A 20,798-nucleotide genomic window follows, 5' to 3' on the forward strand; every position below is an offset into this window, starting at 1 on the left:
GAGTTTCTGCAAAGCTGACCATGTTCTGGGCCCTGAGACGCATGGATGCTGAGGAGGTCACCTTGGACTGGCCTCAGCCAGGAGCAGGATGGGCATCATTAATTAACTCTGGCTTTAGCCCTGATTTCTGCATACTGGCTTGAGTCCTGGTGGGCTGTCTCTTCACACTGTAGTCTCTCCTATGCCTATCTGAGGGGTAGTTGAGAACATGAAGTGAGTTTGTGCTTGGGAAGTGCTGAGAGCCAGTGCTGGCCCATGGTCACAATCCTGTAAATGCCACCATTAATACTAATAATTAGGTTGGGATGGGAGGAACTGGAAGAGGATTCGTTCTTATGTCAGGAAAATAGTGAAAAAGAGAAGTGAAGGGGACTCTGTCAGGAACTGAGGACAAAGAGGAGCTTTTCCAGTTGCTTCATTAGATGGTACAAATTGCTGAGAAGTATCTTAGGTTGGTCCACCCTAAGCTGCTGGGGACAGAATTGTCTTGAGCCCTTAGTGCTCAGCCCACCTTTCATCTTTGGGACCCAGGCCATGGTCCAGGAGGCCATGCTCATGTGCCCTGGCACACATCCTGTCTCTCTCCCCACAGACAATCGATATCTGACACCACTGGTGTGTATTGGCTTCATGGCCCTGATCCCTGTGTGGGTCCTCGTTGCCAGGCAGAGCCCACCCATCATGAAGATCCTGAAATTCGGGTGGTTCCCAATCATCCTAGCGATGGTCATTAGCAGGTGAGCATGAGCGAGGGCTGCCACCAGCTTCTACCTTCCCAGGCCTCCCCGGCCTCTGAGACAGGGAGAGTACCTAAGACCCACAGTGCCTCTGGAGTGAGGGGGCACTCATGGTTTCTGTGGGCTCCCCTACTAAGTCCTGGTGCTGGTTGAGTCATGCCTTTCTTCTTTATCTCTTTCCCTCTCACCAGGAACCTTAGGGCTTACTTATTCTGAGAGGCAGCCCTATTCACAATTGCAGGAGCACCAGAGAGCCAGGAAGAGCCAAACTTGGGAACATCAAATGAGTGCAGAAATGCCTCAGTTCCCTGCCCCCTCATGGCATTGCAGGACACTGGGTCTCCCCCTCCTATACTGCCAGAGCTCTCACTGGGCTGGACCCCTCCTTATGCTGCAGGGAGCCCTGTACCTGGCTCTGTGAACACCATTTCTACAGCATGGCTGCTGGTGGGACCTAGAAGGCTGAGAGACTAGTGGCCCCAAGCTCCTTAGCTCGTCTCAGGTCTTCCACCCTGGAAACCAGATCCTCCAGAGCCCTTTCTGTTAACAGGCCTGGACAGGGACCACCCCAGTCTTTTCTGCGGTGCTTTCCTAACTTTGAATCTCAGGGAGAGGCCATTATGGTCTAAGTGTCTTTGCTTCCAGGAAGCTCCTGGGCTCCTTAAACAAACTGATCAAACTTTTCCAGGCCTGTAGGGGGGAAGGACAGCCTTTGCTAAACTATTGGGGCTGGTGGGAGTGAGGTATTATTGTAGCATCTCCAAGAACAAGCAGCATGGGATTATACTCATGCAAGTTCCATTTTCTGCTCGGGAAAATAGCATTACAGTTACAGTTCAGGAGCAATCCACATGGCAGAGCCCAGCCAACTAAGTGGCTTTGAAAAGGAGTTTGACATTTGTTTTTAGTAGGATGACATTATCTGATGGGTCTTCTGGAAAGTGGGAGGGCCGGGTGATGAGATATTTTATATAGAGGTGTGCCAGGTAACTACAGCTACCTGTACACAGGGGCACGAGTGTCACCTGCAAAGTTAAACTAACCATTTGGCCTCTACTTTCTCCCCAGTTTCGGAGGGCTCATCTTGAACAAAACTGTTTCTAAACAGCAGTACCAAGGCATGGCCATATTTACTCCTATCATATGTGGTAGGTATGGGCAGCACCATAACCCGGGGCCTCTGGGCTGCACTGGCCCCCAGGGCTGGGTCAGTGGGATCTAGACAACAGTGACTTCAGAGATCCGGCTCCAGGCCCTGAGAGTCTTGGCCATTCTTCTACTGGGCAGCGGCTGTTGGGCTGGTTTGTTTCAGGTGGAAGGAGACCCTTGGGGAGAAAGTCCTGCCCACTGCTCCACCAGCTCACACCCTTTTCCTCACAGTCACCATGGAGACTTGAGCCTTCCCCCAGAGCTAAATCCCACCTGTTGAAGGCACCCAGTGTCTACGCCAGGATTCATTGGAACATGCAGATGAAATGTGGCCTTTAGAACTGGGGTGTTGGCTTTTCATGGTTTGGTTTTTTTAAAAAAACTTAGATTCAAATAGAACTTCCCTATGACCCTGAAATTGCACTCCTGGGTATTTACCCCAAAGATACAGATGTAGTGAAAAGAAGGGCCATCTGTACCCTAACGTTTATAGCAGCAATGGCCACGGTCGCCAAACTCTGGAAAGAACCAAGATGCTCTTCAACAGACGAATGGATAAGGAAAATGTGGTCCATATACCCTATGGAGTATTATGCCTCCATCAGAAAGGATGAATACCCAACTTTTGTAGCAACATGGACGAGACTGGAAGAGATTATGCTGAGTGAAATAAGTCCAGCAGAGAGAGTCAATTATCATATGGTTTCACTTATTTGTGGAGCATACCAAATAGCATGGAGGACATGGGGAGTTAGAGAGGAGAAGGGAGTTGGGGGAAATTGGAAAGGGAGGTAAATCATGAGAGACTGTGGACTCTGAAAAACAATCTGAGGGGTTTGAAGTGACAGGGGGGTGGGAGATTGGGGTACCAGGTAGTGGGTATTATAGAGGGCATGGATTTCATGGAGCACTGGGTGTGGTGAAAACATAATACTGTTATGCTGAAAATAAATAAATTTAATTTTTTTTTTTTTAAAGATTATTTATTTATTTGACAGAGAGAGATTACAAGCAGGCAGAGAGGCAGGCAGAGAGAGAGAGAGGAGGAAGCAGGCTCCCTGCTGAGCAGAGAGCCCGATGCGGGGCTCGATCCCAGGACGATGAGATCACGACCTGAGCCGAAGGCAGCGGCTTAACCCACTGAGCCACCCAGGCGCCCCAATAAATTTAATTTTTAAAAAACTTAGATTCATTGATGACATTTGAAACTCAGACATTTGTACATAAAAATCTGGATTTCTGTCTTCTTAAAAAGCAAGGCTGTGACAGTATTGAATTTACATTCTGGGTGAGGTGAGAATCAGCTGCCACTGAGATAGGGCTTATGCTATTGCATTGGCCTGAATCCCCTCCACTCCCCATTGTCTTTCACCAGACCCTTCACTGATTAACCTTTTAGACTTAGACCCTGTGGGCATAAAAGGACCCTTCTATGAACCAAAGTTTGGTTTGTGTACATCTTCTGATAAGGATCTGTAAATGAGACTGACCAGTCAGGAGAGGATCCAAATGTGATAACATACTGCACACTTCACTTGGTCCCAGGCTCTGGTGTTCTGGGCCTGTAGAAACAGGATTCAGGGGCACCTGGATGGCTCAGTCAGTTAAGCAGCTGCCTTCAGCTCAGGTAATGAACCTGGGGTTCCAGGATTGAGTCCCACATCAGGCTCCCTGCCTAGTAAGGAGCCTGCTTCTCCCTCTACCTGCCACTCCCCCAGATTATGCTGTCAATATCTCTCCCTCTCTCTCTGTCAAATACATAAATAAAATCTTTAAGAGGGAGGGAGGAAGGAAGGAAGGAAGGAAGGAAGGAAGGAAGGAAAAAGGAAGGAAGGAAAGAAAGAATAGGCTTCAGAGGCCCTTGGGAGCCCCCTCCCCCTACTTTCATGGGAACCCAGGTGATTGTTCCTTACATGTCAGTGGGCCACCCTGCAGGTCTGCTACCAACTGGGGCAGGGCTGGCCTCTCTCACGAGGGGCCAGCCACCAGAGGACTACAGTGGTCAAGTCAGGTCCTAATGTTTAACACTTGGACATATTTCCTTGGATGTCACCAACTCAGATGCCTCTGGGGCCACGAATGCAGTTTGAATGAGTTCAGCAGGTGTGACAGTAACTGGGTAATAAGGAGTGGGATGGAACAGTCACACTACAGAGCATGTTCCTGATGTGGAGTGAGCAGGACCTGCTCAGCACCAGCCAGTTGCTCCCTGGCAAGACTGGAGGTCTGGAGTTGCCTCAACAGACTTCTTAGGAGAAGCTGGCAATTAATTTTAGTTACATTTTTTTAAAGTTTTTTCCTTTTTTTTAAAATCATGTGCATAACACCCAGTGCTACACAACTATTGAATCATTAAGCACTACATGAAAAACTAGTGATGTACTATGTGGGGGCTACCTGAACATAATAAAATCAATCAGTCAATCAGTCAGTCAATCAATTGTGTGGGTCTAGCAAAATAGATCTCAGCTGTCCTCTGCCCACAGACCATTCTTTGTATACAGGGTAGTTAGTTTTTCCCTCTGGAGATCACTGGGCACATCCAGCCCAGTGACGGGTTAATCCCCAAGGGGCTGAGGAAATAGAATGGGGGCAGCCCACCCAGCCTCTAAAGGAAATGGCCATGGGTAGACCCCATCCTCTCCCAGCCCTAGATCCTGGCCCTGCAGTGGGAGCTCAGCATGGCCTTTGTTGCCTGGGCCCTATGGTCCTGGCAGGGCTGGGCACAGTTCATTTCCTGTGCAAACTGGGGTCTCAATCAGCAAGCCCCAGGCCTGTTGCATATAATAGCTCCTTTTCCCTTGTTGCTGTCCCCCACTTTATCTTCTGTCTCTTTCCCACCTTAGGAGAAAAAAAAAACCCTTTCATTTTCTCAGATGTTCCAGTCTGTAATCTGATTCCTGTCACATCCTATGACCTTAAATGGCTTATCAAGATACCCTCCCATAGGCTTTTCTGTCACCACCCTTCCTCCCTCCCTCCCTCTTCTACACCCCCTCCCTGTACCCAACAAATATGTATTAAAAACCTACTTTGCCAGTCACACTTCCTTCACCATAAGAGATAGCTGCTAAGGTGATACCTCACTCACAGGGTCCAATTTACCCATGCTTGGTGCCGAACAAGATCTGTGGTGAAGTGGGAGGAGAAGATAGATCCAGTGCTGAATCAGTCAAGGAAGAGTTCCCGGAGGACATAGACTTAAATAAGAGATAGAACTTAGAGACTGGTGTTCTTTTTCTCCTCCCAGGTGTTGGTGGCAATTTGGTGGCCATTCAGACCAGCCGGATCTCCACCTACCTGCACATGTGGAGCACGCCTGGTGTCCTCCCCCTGTGGATGAAACAGTTCTGGCCTAACCCATGCTCCACTTTCTGCACCTCAGGTGGGTCTAATGTCTTCAAGAGGCCATGTGACCATTTCTTTACACAAGTAAAAACTGCCATCATTGGAATCTGCTCTATAGCAACAGATGTTGAGACCACTGCTGACCTCAGCCCAGATCATCATCATTCCCAGCTCCTCCGCCCTGAGGCCTGACTCCCTACCCCTGCCACTAGTTGATCCATCCATTAATTCAGATATTTATTGAAGGTTTGCCATGTACTAGGTGTCAGGTTGCAGTGATGAGTCAGAGAAAGCTGATTCTTGCCCACATGGATTTACACAATCCAGAAGAGCAGATAAACACACCAAAAAGGAGAATTTAACTACAAATTGTGGAATGTTTTAAAATAAAAAAGCACAGGGTTCAGTTGAAAGAATTTCAGGAGATACTGAGATTTGGGTTTGGAAAGTTCCTCTCTGAGGATGATGAGGGGAGCAAGTGAGGGTGGGTGGGGAGGAGCTGAGTTGGAGCAAGAGAGTTGTTTGAGGCAGGGGGACAGCATGAACAAAGGCTCAGAAGCATGAAGGAGCTTGGTAAGTCTGAAGCACTGAAAGGCCAGGGAGGCCTGAGCATAATGAGCAGGGGAGAGGATGGAGGAAGCTGAGACCAGAGAGAGGGGTTGATCACTCTAAGGCCTTGAAGCTTGAGGAAGAGAAACTGGATTCTATTCCAACAACCACTGGAAACCATTGGATGTCTTTCTATATTTTTGTTACCTTTAAAACTTGCATTTTTTCTGCCACTGCATTTTCTTTTAATCATTTCCTTCCTGTTTCAAGAACTACCTTCGCCCATTCTTTTAGGGTAGGTTTCTTGGCACATTTCTGAAGGATATGTTTGCCAGATATAAAATTCTGGGTTGATGTTTCCTTTCAGTACTTGAAAAAGGTGCTGCTTTCTTCTGAATTCCCTGGTTTCTGATGAGATATTAGTGTCATTTGAATTATTTTTATCATATACATAAGGTGACATTTGTCTGTTTCAAAACTTTTTCTTCACTTTTTAGTTCTTGAGTGGTGATGCACATAGGTGTGGATTTTTTGGGGTTTTCCATGTTTGGGGTTTACTCATCTCCTTGAGTACATGGATTTATCTTTTGCCAATTTGGGAAATTTTAAACCATGATTTCTTCAAATACACCGTCAGCCCCACTGTCTTCTACCTTTCCTTCTGATTATTCTGATGACATGAATGGTAGATCTTCTGTTACAGTCCCAAACCCCCACTCCTGGGGGTCCTGTTCAATTTTTCCCCAAGCCTAGTTTATTCTCTCTTATTCAGATTCACTAATTACCATATGTTTTTCTTTTTTTTTTCAAGTTCACAGGTTCATTCCTCTGACCTCTCCACTCTGCTACTCATCCCATTCATTAAGTTCTTCAGGGATTTTGGTTACTGTATTTTTTAATTTCTAAATTTCTACATGGGTCTTCTTTATATATTCTGTTTCTTTTATGAGACTTTTTTTTTTACAAGAAATTTCTATTTTTCTCATTTGTTTCAAATACATTTGTAATTGCTAGTTTAAGCATTTCTATAATGGATTCATTAAAATTGCTTTCAGATAGTTCTACCATCTGTGTCATCTCATTTGTAGGGTCTGTTAGTTGTCTTATCAAGTTGAATTTTTAAAATTAGTTAATTAATTATTTTTTTTAAATTTCTATTCTTTGTTCCAGAATTCATTGTTTATGTACCACACCGAGTGCTCCATGCAATACGTGCCTTCCAAAATACCCACCACCAGGCTCACCAAAACCCCCACTCACCTCCACTTCAAAACCCTGTTTGTTTCCCAGAGTCCACAGTCTCTCATGTCCCCCAACTCACTCCTTGTCTGTCTCCCCATGTCTTCCCTGTTTTTCTTTATGCTCTACAAGTAAGTGAAACCATTTGATAATTGACTCTCTCTGCTTGACTTACTTCACTCAGCATAATCTCTACCAGTCCCATCCATGTTGATACAAAAGGTGGGTATTCATCCTTTCTGATGGAAGCATAATAATCCATAGTATATGTGGACCATATCTTCTTTATCCATTCATCTATTGAGGGGCATCTTGGTTCTTTCCATACTTTGGGGCCTATGGCCATTGCTGCTATAAACATTGGGGTACAGATGGCCCTTCTTTGCATGACATCTGTATCATTGGGGTAAATGCCCAGGAGTGCAATGGCAGGGTCATAGGGAAGCTCTATTTTTAATTTCTTGAGGAATCTCCACACTGTGCTCCAAAGAGGCTGCACCAACTTGCATTCCCACCAACAATGGAAGAGGGTTCCCCTTTCTCCACATCCTCTCCTACACATGTTGTTTCCTATTTTGTTAATTTTAGCCATTCTAACTGGTGTAAGGTGATATCTCAATGTGGTTTTAATTTGAATCTCCCTGAGGGCTAATGATGATGAACATTTTTTCATGTGTCTGATAGCCATTTATATGTCTTGATGGGAGAAGTGTCTGTTCATATCTTCTTCCCATTTTTGATATGTTTGCCTGTTTCATGTGTGTTGAGTTTGAGGAGTTCATTATAGATCCTGGACATCAACCTTTTGTCTGTACTGTCATTTGCAAATATCTTCTCCCATTCCGTGGGTTGCCTCTTTGTTTTTTTGACTGTTTCCTTTGCTGTGCAGAAGCTTTTGATTTTGATGAAGTCCCAAAAGTTTATTTTCGCTTTAGTTTCCTTTGCCTTTGGAGACATATCTTGAAAGAAGTTGCTGTGGCTGATATTGAAGAGATTACTGCCTATGTTCTCCACTAGGATTCTGATGGATTCCTGTCTCACATTGAGGTCTTTTATCCATTTTGAGTTTATCTTTGTGTACGGTGTAAGAGAATGGTCGAGTTTCATTCTTCTACATATAGCTGTCCAGTTTTCCCAGCACCATTTATTGAAGAGACTGTCTTTTTTCAGAGTCCATTGTCTCTCATGGTTCACCTCCCCTTCCAATTTCCCCCAACTCCCTTCTCCTCTCTATCTCCCCATGTCCTCCATGCTATTTGGTATGCTCCACAAATAAGTGAAACCATATGATAATTGACTCTCTCTGCTTGACATATTTCACTCAGCAGAATCTCTTCCAGTCCCGTCCATGTTGCTACAAAAGTTGGGTATTCATCATTTCTGATGGAGGCATAATACTCCATAGTGTATATGGACCACATCTTCCTTATCCATTCGTCCATTGAAGGGCATCTTGGTTGTTTCCATAGTTAGGCGACCATGGCCATTGCTGCTATAAACATTGGGGTACAGATGGCCCTTCTTTTCACTACATCTGTATCTTTGGGGTAAATACCCAGGAGTGCAATGGCAGGGTCATAGGGAAGTTCTATTTTTGATTTCTTGAGGAATCTCCACACTGTTCTCAAAGAGGCTGCACCAACTTGCATTCCCACCAACAGTGGAAGAGGGTTCCCCTTTCTCCACATCCCTTCCAACACATGTTGTTTCCTGTATTGTTAATTTTGGCCTTTCTAACTGGTGTAAGGTGATATCTCAATGTGGTTCTAATTTGAGTCTCCCTGATGGCTAGTGATGATGAACATTTTTCATGTGTCTGATAGCCATTTGTATGTCTTCATTGGAGATGTCTCTGTTCTTTTCTTCTGCCCATTTTTGACATGATGATCTGTTTTGTGTATGTTGAGTTTGAGAAGTTCTTTATAGATCTTGGATGTCAGCCCTTTGTACTGTCATTTGGGAAAAACTTCTCCCATACTATTGATTGTCTCCTTGTTTTGTTGACTTTCCTTTGCTGTGAACAAGGTTTTGATCTTGATGGAGTCCCAGAAGTTCAATTTTGCTTTTGTTTCCTTTGCCTGTAGAGACATATCTTGAAAGAAGTTGATGTGGCTAATGTTGAGAAGGTTACTGCCTATGTTCTCCTCTATGATTCTGATGGATTCCTGCCTCACAATGAGGTCTTTTATCCATTTTGAGTTTATCTTTGTGTATGGTGTAAGAGAATGGTCAAGTTTCATTCTTTGTATAGCTGTCTAATTTTCCCAGCACCATTTATTAAAGAGACTGGGTTTTTTTCCACTGTTCATTTTTTCCTGCTTTGTTGAAGATGATTTGAACATGGAGTTGAGTGTACATATATGGGCTCTCTACTCTGTTCCGCTGGTCTATGTGTCTGTTTTTATGCCAGTACCATGCTGTCTTGGTGATCACAACTTTGTAGTAAAGCTTGAAATCAGGTAATGTGATGCCCCCCAGTTTTCTTTTTCAACATTTCCTTAGGAATTTGGGGGTCTCCTCTGATTTTGTGCAAGTTTTAGGATTATTTGTTCCAACTCTTTGAAAAATACCGATGGAATTTTGATCAGAATGGCATTAAAAGTATAGATTGCTCTAGGCAGTATAGACATTTTAACAATGTTTATTCTTCCAATCCAAGATCATGGAATGGCCTTCCATCTTTTTCTGTCTTCTTCAATTTCTTTCATGAGTATTCCGTAGTTCCTCGAGTACAGATCCTTTACCACTTTGGTTAGGTTGATTCCCAGGTATTTATGGCTCTTGATTTTATAAGTGGAATTAATTCTCTCATTTGCCTTTCTATATTTTCATTGTTAGTGTACTAGAAAGCAACTGATTTCTGTACATTGATTTTGTATCCTGCCACATTACTGAATTGCTATATGAGTTCTAGTAGTTTGGGGGTGGAGTCTTTTGGGTTTTCCATATAAAGTATCATGTCATCTGTGAAGAAAGAAAATTTAACTTCTTCATTGCCAATTTGAATACCTTTTATTTCTCTTTGTTGTCTGATTGTCGTTGCTAGGACTGCTAATACTATATTGAACAAGAGTGGTGAGATTGGACAACCTTGTCCTGTTCCTGATCTCAACAGGAAGGCTGTCAGCTTTTCCCATTGAGGATAATATTTGCTGTGCATTTTTCATACATAGATTTTTATGAAGTTGAAGAATGTTCCCTCTATCCCTAGACTTTGAAGCGTTTTAATCAGGAATGGATGCTGGATTTTGTCAAATGCTTTTTCTGCATCAATTGAGAGGACCATGTGGTTCTTCTCTCTTTTCTTATTGATTTGTTCTATCACATTTATTTGTGAATGTTGAACCAGCCTTGCATCCCATGGATAAATTCCACCTGGCCACAATGGGTAATCTTTTTAATGTACTGTTGGATCATATTAGGTGGGATCTGGTTGAGAATCTTGGCATCCATATTCATGAGATATATTGGTCTGAAATTTTCCTTTTCGGTGGGGTCTTTGCCTGGTTTGGTTATTAGGGTAATGCCTGCTTCATAAAAAGAGTCTGGAAGTTTTTCTTCTGCTTCAATTTTTTGAAACAGTTTCAGGAGAGTGTATATTATTTCTTCTTTGAAAGTTTGGTAGAATTCCCCAGGGAATCTGTCAGGTCTTGGGCTCTTGTTTTTGGGAGGTTCTTGATTACTACTTCAATCTTATTGCTAGATATTGGTCTATTCAGGTTGTCAATTTCTTCCTGAGTCATTTTTGGAAGCTCATATGTTTCCAGGAATGTATCCATTTCCCTTGGGTTGGTTAATATATTGACATATAACTGTTAACAATAATTTCTGATAATTATTTCTATTTCCTTGGTGTTAATTGTGATCTCTCCCTTTTCATTCATAATTTTATTAATTTGGGTCCTCTCTCTTTTCTTTTGGATTAGTTTGTCCAATGGTTTATCGACCTTATTGATTCTTTCAACAAACCAGCTTCTGGTTTCGTTGATGTGTTCTACTGTATCTGTAATTCCTAGCTTATTTATCTCCACTGTAATCTTATTTCCCTTCTTGTGTGTGGGGTTGGCTTAATTTGTTGTTGATTCTCCAGTTCTCTAAGGTGTAAAGAGAGCTGGTGTAATTCTTGATTTTTCAGGTTTTTTTTGAGGGAGGCCTGGATGGCTATGTATTTCCCCCTTAGGACTGCCTTTGCTGTATCCCATAGTTTTGGACTGAAGTGTCTTCATTCTCATGGGTTTCCATGAATGTTTAAGTTCTTTTTTGATTTCCTTGTTGATCCATAGAAATCTTAAGCAAGGTGTTCTTTAGCTTCCAGGCATTTGAATTCCTTTCAAACATTTTCTTGTGGTTGAGTTCCAGTTCCAAAGCATTGTGATCTGAGAATATGCAGGGAATACTCTCAGTCTTTCAGTGTTGGTTGATTCCTCATTTGTGACCCAGTATGTGGTCTCTTCTGGAGACAGTTCCATGTGTACTCCAGAAGAATGAGTATCCTGTTGTTTTAGGGTATAATTTTCTGTATGTATTTATGAAGCCCATCTGGTCCAATGTGTCATTCATGCTCTTGTTTCTTTATTGGTTTTCTGCTTTGATGATCTGTATATTACTCAGAGTGGTATGTTAAAATCCCCTATTATTAATGTGTTCATATCAATATGAGTCTTTTTTTTAAATTTTATTTATTTATTTGACGGACATTGATCACAAGTAGGCAGAGAAGGAGGCAGAGAGAGAGGAGGAAGCAGGCTGCCTGCTGAGCAGAGAGCCCGATGTGGGGCTCGATCTCAGGATCCTGGGATCATGACCTGAGCTGAAGGCAGAGGCTTTAACCCACTGAGCCACCCAGGTGCCCCTCAATATGAGTCTTTATCTTGATTAACAGTTGTCTTATGTAGTTGGCTGCTCCCATATTGGGGGCATAAATATTTGCCATTGTTAGATCTTCTTGATGGATAGATCCTTTAAGAATGATGTAGTGTCCTTCTTTATCTCTGACTACAGTCTTTAGTTTAAAATCTAATTTATCTGATATGAGAATCACTACCCCAGCCTTCTTATGAGGCCTATTGGCATAAAAGATGCTTCTCCATCCCTTCATTTGCAGTCTGGATGTATCCTTAGGTTCAAAATGGGTCTCCTGTAGACAACATAGGGACGGGTTCTGTTGGCATATCCAATCTGCAATCCTGTGCAGTTTTATGGGATCATTTAGGGTGCTCACATTGAGTGTGATTATTGAGAGATACGTTTTTATTGACATCGTGTTGTCTGTGAAGTCCTTGTTTCTATAGATTGTCTCCATCAATTTCTGTTCTGTGACACTCTTGGGTTCTTTCTTCTTTTATAGAATCCCCTCAATATTTCTTGTAGCCCTGGCTTGGTGGTCACATACTCTTTTAAACCTTGCTGGTTTTGGAAGCTCTTTATCTCTCCATCCATTGTGAATGTCAGCCTTGCTGGATAAAGTTCTTGGCTGCCTGTTTTTTTTTTTTTTTTTTTTTTTTTCATTTAGTGCCCTGAATAAGTCTTGCCAGCCCTTTTTGGCTTGCCAGGTTTCTGTGGACAAGTCTGATGTTATTCTAATGGGCCTTCCTCTTTGCATAAGGAATCTCTTCCCCCTAGCTGCTCTCAAGAGTTCCTGTCTAAAATTATGATTCAACATTTTCACAATCAGGTGTATCGAGGTCTTTCTAGATTCTATGATCTTGGGGGGAAACCTTTCCGCCTCTAGGATATGAATGCTGGTTCTATTCCCTAGAGTGGGAAATTTTTCATGGAGAATTTTTTTTTTTAACTATATCATCTAGTCTTCTTTCTTTCTCCTCCCCCTCAAGGATTCCAGTTGTGACGTTGGAATGTTTCATGGCTTATTTATTTCCCTAAGTTTTTTTTCATGGCTTTTAAGCTGTTTGTTCAGGCCTTCTCCTGATCCTTTTTCTTTATCAGTTTGTCCTCTAGATTACTAATTCTATCTTCTGCCTCAGTTACATTAGCTGCTAGAGGACTTAGATTAGACTGGAACTCATTGATAGCATTGTTAACATCTTTCCTGCTGGCTTTCACTTCTGCCCTAATTGATTCCATTTTGTCATTAATGGTTTTCTCCAAACTAACCATTGCCTGGATAATTGTTAGCCTGAATTCCCTTTCTGGCATACTGTTTATGTCCATATCCAATAGCTGTGATGGAGAGGGCGCTGTCTCTGAATTTTTCCTCTGCTGAGCATTTCTCCTCCTCCTAGTGATTTTTGGTGAGAGGTGGGTGAGAGGATTTGTATCTGACTGTATCAACCATGATTTAGGCAAGGTGCACCCTAGAATACTTCTGAGCAATTGAGAGTCCCCACCAAAAGAGAGAAAAAAGAAAAAAGAGAGATAAAGAGATAGGCAGGGGGAAAAAAAAAAAAAAGACACAACCAGAATGGGTGTGTAAGTTATAAGATTTATAAGGTACAGAAACAAAAACAGACAAAAAGACTGACAAAAGTAAATGACAAGAAAAATAGAATGCAGCCAAAATGAACCCCAAGTATATGATTTGTAGGAAACAAATACACAGGAACACTGCCAGAAGAAAAAGATGGGAGGGTGGTTATAAATCCTCAGTGTGGGGTGGAAGGTTATTTTGATTCTTCCTAGCTGTATACTGATACATTAGTCAAAGGATTCAATTTTACTGAAATAAAGGAGGATTAAAACTGGTTTATATTTAGGGGTAGCATTGATTGGGGAAAGGGGAGGACCTTGAAACTTATCTCTATATGAATATTTTTAAAAAATAGAAAAGAAAACACAGGTGTATGTATCAAAAAAGTTCAAGTTAAAAGGTATTTATTTTTAATTCTTTAGGATGCAACAAGACATTATTGTGATAGGAAGAGATAACATAAAAGCACAGATCAGAAAAAGAAAATGAAAATGAAAAATCTTCACAGGAATTATCTGCTTTAAAAAAAAACTAGAAAGAATGGAAGTGAACTGACTCTTCTTGGGCATGCTTTGCATACAATTTGTGATGAGGCATTACATAGTTTTTACTCAACTGAGACTTACTCAACAAAGCATTAAAAATGAGCAAGAAATTTTTTCCTGTCAAATCAACAAAACAATTTAAACAGGTCAGATGAAATCCCAACTACCTCATGTCTTTAATAACCAAAAAATGTGAATATCAGACCAAAACAATGAAAATGAAAACAAAAAAAAGAATTGTTAACATCATATTCACATCTTAGAAGAAACAAATACCACTCTGGTCTCCACATTAAAAGGTGATGAAAACTACGTTTATAAAATAAGCAAATTGAAGGAAAAAGACAAAAATCTCTGGAGTGTTACTGTTTCTTGGATTATGATCCCCTAAAATGGCCATCACATCCTTCTGACAGCATGAGAGGATTTTTAGCAAAACACGATCCTACTCAAATTAATGAGTATAATAATTTTTTACTTGGATATACATGTTAGAAAATTTAATATTTAATTTTACAATAAAATCATTTTAAGTGGGAAAAAAGGTATTATGGAATTTGTTGTATTGAGCCTCTCATGATGGCAAATAGATTAAAACAATAAAAACAATTAAAGGAATGAGAGTAGTGGGGACGAATTAAAAATAAAAGTTGTATCTATGAAATATACAGGTTTTTAGGGAAATACCGGGAGCTTAGTATCTTCTTTATTCCTGATATTAGGGTTTTACAGTTTTATGGGGACACTGTGGTAGCTGTCCTCTCATTTTTTTGGCTGGCTTTCTGGGGAGGGGCCTGCCGCATGGTTTTTTTTCAGGCAGTCTTGCTTGGGTTGAATCCTCCTGCCCACTATGAAGAGGCTGGTTTTTGAGGAAACTGGTTTTTCAGGCTTTTGTTCTCTGGAGGTTTTTTGGTTTCTGTTTGTTTGTTTGTTTGTTTGTTTTTCCTTGGTGGCTTTTGGTAGGTCTTGGGAGGTTTATAGGAAAGCAAACTGCACCCAGACCTCTGTCTCAGAGAGAAGCCTCAATCTGTTCCCCTCTGGGAGGTCCAGAACACACAGACTCCCCCTCTGCCACCTCCCATGGGCAGATCATGCCCCCAGCCACCATCTCAGGGAGCGGGACCGCAGGAGCTCCTGCTTGTCTCTGTACCCTGGTGCTACTAAAACAGTGAGCGATATTAGTCCATGTAGCCCACTTCCAGTGACTGCCTTTGTGGGGGCTGCTGTCTGGGCAGGTCCAGACCACCAGAGAGATCCCAACCAGAGATGGACTCTGATATTTTCATGCCCACGAGGGCTGGGAGCATTCAGACTCTCTCAGGTCCTAGAGACCACCAGCTAGCACCTGCAGGGACCTCTCTCAGGGGAGAGTGTAGAGCATGGCTCAGGCCCGGTTGTGCAATGCACATGCAGTGTGCAAAAGTCTAGAGAGCACCACCTGGCATCCACCCAGACTCTCACACTTGCCAGAGGCTCAGGAACCATGGCCTGGAGGCTTTGCTGCTTTCTCTCTGGCACGGGTGGTCACAGGTATTGGCCCTCCTGGGTCTGTGGGCTTAAGCTTGTGCCCATGACCACCCAATTCCACCAGTTGCCCCTTAAGACCTCTTGATCATTTTGAGTGCTTTTAACCAGACTCCAGGTTAATGCTGGTCCCCAATCACAGGGCACTCTTGTATTAGGGTATCACTTTCCTGTGGGTCACTTCTGGTGGCTCCCTCCCCCTTCTGTTTATCTTCCAATATCAGTCCAATTTTTCCCACTCCATTTTACCCATCCATTGGTGTCTTCTGCACCTATAGAGATCTAGAAATGTATAATCCTACATCTCAGGCTGATTTCTTGGGTGTTCAGAGTGTTCTAGTAGATAGCTCACTTTAGAGGACAGGTTGAAACAGCTTCTCCTACTTCTCCACCTCCTTCCCTTTTTTTCTTTTGTAAGAAGAGATTTCTGATCGAATCCCAGGCATTCGGGGTGTATATTGTGAAACTCTGGGTCTCATTTAAGTCTTTTTCAGCTACCTTTTCTGACACTGCATTACTGAAGGAAAGGGAACACATCACTTCCTAACTGTCAGGTGAGGTTAGAAGCCTGGGTTTCTCCCCCATCCCCACCGTCACCACCATCTTTGTTCAGACTCTGGGGGAAGAGGAGTACTTCTTTGTTGATGGGCTGGGGAGGAGTCCACATTCCTTTGACACAACCCTGGCTGAGAGAGAGGGATACTTTATTTTTGCTGCCCACATGGCCTTCACAGACATGGTTGGGTGGAGAGCTCATTACCAATGGGCAGAGTACCACTTACTCTCCACTCAGCCTTCTCTATCCCACCTCAACCAGTAAGGGTGAGTGCCAAATTCCACCTAGATTTGGTCAGAAGTTCAGGCTCCCCACTTGGTCTTTGTTGATGGAAATTGGGCTGTAGTTTTTCCTGTGATGTTCAGCTGGAATAGAAAAGTTGTCCTGTGTTTTGCTAGGCTGTCCCTCTTTTGGACCTTTGGCTAGACAGAGAAAGCTTTTGTTGAGTCTTTTTTTTTTTCTTTTTTTTTTTTTTTTTTTTGTCTGTACCCATTGACATATCTGGGTTGCTGACTTCTCCAGCATTTGGTCTGGTATATATGAGGCAAAACTCTCACAAAACACCAAAACAATAACTCAGGGAACTGACTTATGTGTTGCCCAGTTCCCTGGCCAGCCCACATTTTCTCTCTACCTTTTCAAATTTTATGTTTGTTTTATATGTAATGTCCAGGGTCCTTTTTAGTTGTATGTAGTAAGAGGAATAGGAAGAAATATGTCTAGCCATCTTGTCTTGAAGGGAAAATTCCCATTGTATTTTCTGATTTGTCATTGAAGTATAGAAAATCTATTTCTATTTCTCTATTATTTCTGTACCTATCTTGGTTCAGGCTTCTAAAAAAGAAGTATAGAATGGGTGGGTCATAAACACAAGAAACTAATTTTTTATAGCTGTGGTTTGTGGAACCAAGGTCAAGACACTAGCAAATTTGTCTGGTGATGGCCTATGTCCTAGATCATAGACATCTGTCTTCTCACTGTGTCTTCACATAGTAGAAGGGGTGAAGTGTCTGAGGTATTTTTATTAAGATTACAAGTGTTAATGGCATTTATGAGTGCTGTACCCTCATGACTTAGTCATCTCCAAATGCCATCACATTGAGGGTTAGACTTACAACATATGGATCTGGGTGGGGGAGGGCACCTAGAAGCTGTAGTAGCATCTGAATATTTCACTGAATTGTTATTATGTAGCGTTTCTACAGATTTTCTTGAATTTTAGTGCCAGCTGCCAATAGCAATTATTTTTTTTGTTTCTACTTTTTTTTTTTCAAAGAATCTTTTCATACCATGTTTAATTTTTCATCATGAATAATAGATTTTGGAGCTCTTGAGTGCTCTCACCCTCTCTCTACCTCTTATTTTATGGTAGCATTTTTAGCTTCTAAACTGTATGGTTGTTCCTCCTCTTCTTAGTTTATGAACTATATTAACTCAGAGGTGAATGGAGACTTTTTATTGAAACTCTGTTTCTGTTTGAAAAGTCAGTTGCATTCACATGTACGGTTTCTTAAAGTGTGTGTGGTTGGGGCACGGAAGTCACACTTTTTGCAGAATCTCAAATTTTTAGAGTACGGAAGCAAAATGAGAATATGCTGAATGCATCCCTGAGGCAAAGCGTGAAGAAGGGGCTGCCTGAGGCCCCCCATGAGTGTGCCGCCTCCCCTGGATTACTAATTTCACATGCTGAGCCTTCATTCATGCACATTCCAGAGCTCTCCTCTACTTTCAGCCCCTTGCATGTTCTCTTTCCTCTGCCTCTGCCCAGAGTCCTCTCCTCTGGATTCATATGTCAGGCAAGATGTCATCTCTCTGGAGGACTTCTAAGTCTCTAGTATTCATCCTACTAATATATACTTTGTTCTCTACCACATTATCCTGGCTTATTTTCATCCTAGCACTGGTCAGTTTGAAATGACTTTTCTTGTTTGTTTGTTTCTGCTACTCAATTCTGGTTTTGTTTATTTTTTTTCTCTTCCCTAAAATGTCAGTTCCATGAGGGAAGGGACAGGAGTATATCCCTATATACAAGAACATGCCTGCCACATAGTAGGTGCTCAGCAAACACTCATCTAATAAATAAATAATGTGGATGCCTCGCTGGAGACTGCCACATGCCAAGGTGGCCTCTGCTGCCCATCAGGTCACAGAATCTCCTTGATTTTATTTTTTTCCAGAAGTTAATTCCATATCAGCCCGAGTCCTGCTCTTTCTGGTGATTCCAGGTCATCTGATTTTCTTCTACATCATCTACTTGGTGGAAGGCCATTTGGTTCCAAACAGTAAGATCTTTGTGGTGTTCTATCTGCTAGCAAGCCTGATCCAGGTAAGGATGATTATAGCAGTATCAAAACAGCACTCACTGGTTAGCCAGCAAGATTTGTCTCCCTGTCCTGGGAATGATGCTGGGGGAGATAAGGTTGGGGTTTCCTGGACATGGCTGGGTACAGCCCTCATCTTCCAAGAGTCAACTTGTTCAAGCACAAAGGCAGGATCCAGACAGAGAGGCCACTCCACAATCTGTACTGCACACTTTCCCCTGCACATTCCACACAGCACATGCTACACTGCACACTTCATAGGGTACACCCCCCCACAGGACACACTCCATACCACGTATAGAACACTGCACACTCCTCAGCAGAGGATCAGAGGATTGTCCTGAAGTGGCAGCAAGTTTCTGTGAAGCAGGTTGATGAGTGGGTCCAGCTGGGGAACTGGCCATGCACACCATCCATCATGGAAAGGGTGGGCAGAGACCAGCCCCCTGCTAGAGTGTTGCTAAAAGGCATGCATGGACTTCAGTCAGGGCTGAATGATGATAAGGACATGATGAAAGAGATTAAGCTGGTGCCTGCCTCTGGGTGGTACTCAGCAGATTGTCTGCCCAGAATAGCTGGCTGATGTCCCTTGTGGACCCAGGTTGTTGGCAGAGAGAACTGTGGACACTGAAGGGCAATTCTAGGAGGGCAGTGCTACAACGAGGTACTGACATGTTCAAATCTCCCTGAGTTAGGGCATTTGCAATTGTAGCATATCTCTGATCCTGAATGGTGGGCTGGGACACTCTGAGACACTGTTTTGAGCAGGAGCAGGGAAAGGGCTGGAGTGTGCCTGGGACAGGGGACTGAGGAGCCCTGAAATAAGGCCAGGACGGTGCTCACTACCCTGTGGCACTTTCAGGAAAGGCTTATTGTCCAAAGCTGCCTATACAAGGACCTTCAGCAAATCCAAATTGAAGTCCCAATAAGGCCTATGTCTTGAGTTTCCAAAGACAGTACAACAAGCTGCTGTAACAAAGATGGTCTTTCCAGCACCTCAGTTTGCCATGAACAGGGCCTGACCACAGAGAAGGAGGCTAGGCAAGTATGGGTAGGGGTAGACTTCCTGCCTTTGCATGAGCTCAGAGCTGGGCATTGACCCCAAGAAAAGCTGGAGAAAGGGGACTCCTTGGAGTGGACATGTCCACCTTGGTATCTGCCTTTGAAATTTGCTGGTGTTTCTTAGTGACACTTGGCTTTCTGACTTAGTTGTAATTTTTTGTGTCTGCTTGCTCTTATGCCAGGTGACAATTCTGCTGTACCTAGCAGAAGTGATGGTTCGGCTGACGTGGCACCAGGCCCTGGATCCAGACAACCACTGCATCCCCTATCTCACAGGGTTGGGGGACCTCCTAGGGACTGGCCTTCTGACACTCTGCTTTCTTATCAACTGGTTATTGAGAAGTGAAGCAGGGCTGGATGGTTTCTCAGAACCAGCATCTGGACCTCCATAATGAGCCCAGGCAGCGTCAGTTGCTCAGTAGAACTTTCCTTCACACAAGCAGGGTACAGCATACAGTTTCTCCCTGCCTGGGTCTTCTGGAAGACAGTTGACACCTTCTGGAAGATGGTTGACACTCTGACTCTGCTGTGGTCCTTTGTCAGTCTGCAAAGGACACTAACACACATCTTTACTCTGGAGTTGGAACCTGAGCCTATAAAGGTGAGGGAGGAGTGAAATCAGAAGCATTGTTAGTATATGAATATGACTACATGTTCCTGGACATAAGTGTGCACCCATGTGCTTGATGAGTGCAAATGAGTGCAGAGGTGTGTGTACAGAGCAGGGAACTCTGGCCTGAAGATGCTAAAAGAAGAGACATGTCCAGTACACATGGGCTGTGTGCTGTATGCTGTATGCTGGCACTGTTCTGTGCCCATGCAACCTGGTTTGGGGAGAAGCAGGAATGAGATGCCTGCTCTGCCCAAGCCCCAGGACTGAGCTGTGGCTTAAGTTCAGTCTTCACCATGTCCAAGCGTTGTGGGCCATTCTGCTGGTGTGCCTGCAAATGCAGTCCTTCCCAGGACAGTGCTTTCTTGTACATCCTTCATCTGCAACCAGTATTTAATCCTGTTGGTATTTTTTTTCTCTTCTTCTTCTTTTTATGTTTATGTGAGACTTCTGTTTAGAGTTTAATGATTAGGAAAGTATAAAATAAAACATACAGTATATTATACTTGGCCTGTGTGTCCTTAAAGATAGTTCCTACCACCATGAGCTTGGGGTCTATAAGTAACAAGACCTTTGGTATTTCTCTAGTTTCTGTTTCTTAAACTCTGCTCTCCAGCACAGAAGCATCAACATCACAGCAAAACTTGTTAGAAATGCACGTTGTTAACCCACTTGTTAGAAATGCATGTTGTTAACCCACCTTCCCTTAGGTCTGACAAATCAGCCTTGGG

At 43.0% G+C, this 20,798-nt stretch overlaps 1 protein-coding gene across 5 annotated transcripts in view; it reads left to right on the top strand.

The window, feature by feature from the left end:
• SLC41A3 (solute carrier family 41 member 3) overlaps positions 1-20,570 on the top strand; it is a 131,490-nt gene extending 110,920 nt beyond the window's left edge. For 4 of the 5 annotated variants that reach the window (XM_013050492.2, XM_004781495.3, XM_004781496.3 and 1 more), the window contains 5 exons: positions 593-737; positions 1,806-1,885; positions 5,137-5,271; positions 18,252-18,400; positions 19,640-20,570. In XM_013050492.2, coding sequence (XP_012905946.2) covers positions 593-737; positions 1,806-1,885; positions 5,137-5,271; positions 18,252-18,400; positions 19,640-19,849 — 719 coding nt within the window. In that variant the 3' untranslated portion in view covers positions 19,850-20,570. The remainder of the gene's footprint in view (positions 1-592; positions 738-1,805; positions 1,886-5,136; positions 5,272-18,251; positions 18,401-19,639) is intronic. The other variant, XM_013050493.2, reaches the window with a different exon arrangement.
• Positions 20,571-20,798: the final 228 nt, after the last annotated feature.

Source organism: Mustela putorius, unplaced genomic scaffold (genome assembly GCF_011764305.1).
Source record: "Mustela putorius furo isolate JIRA1106 unplaced genomic scaffold, ASM1176430v1.1 tig00003850_pilon_pilon_pilon, whole genome shotgun sequence".
In the NCBI taxonomy this organism is placed as follows: domain Eukaryota; kingdom Metazoa; phylum Chordata; class Mammalia; order Carnivora; family Mustelidae; genus Mustela; species Mustela putorius.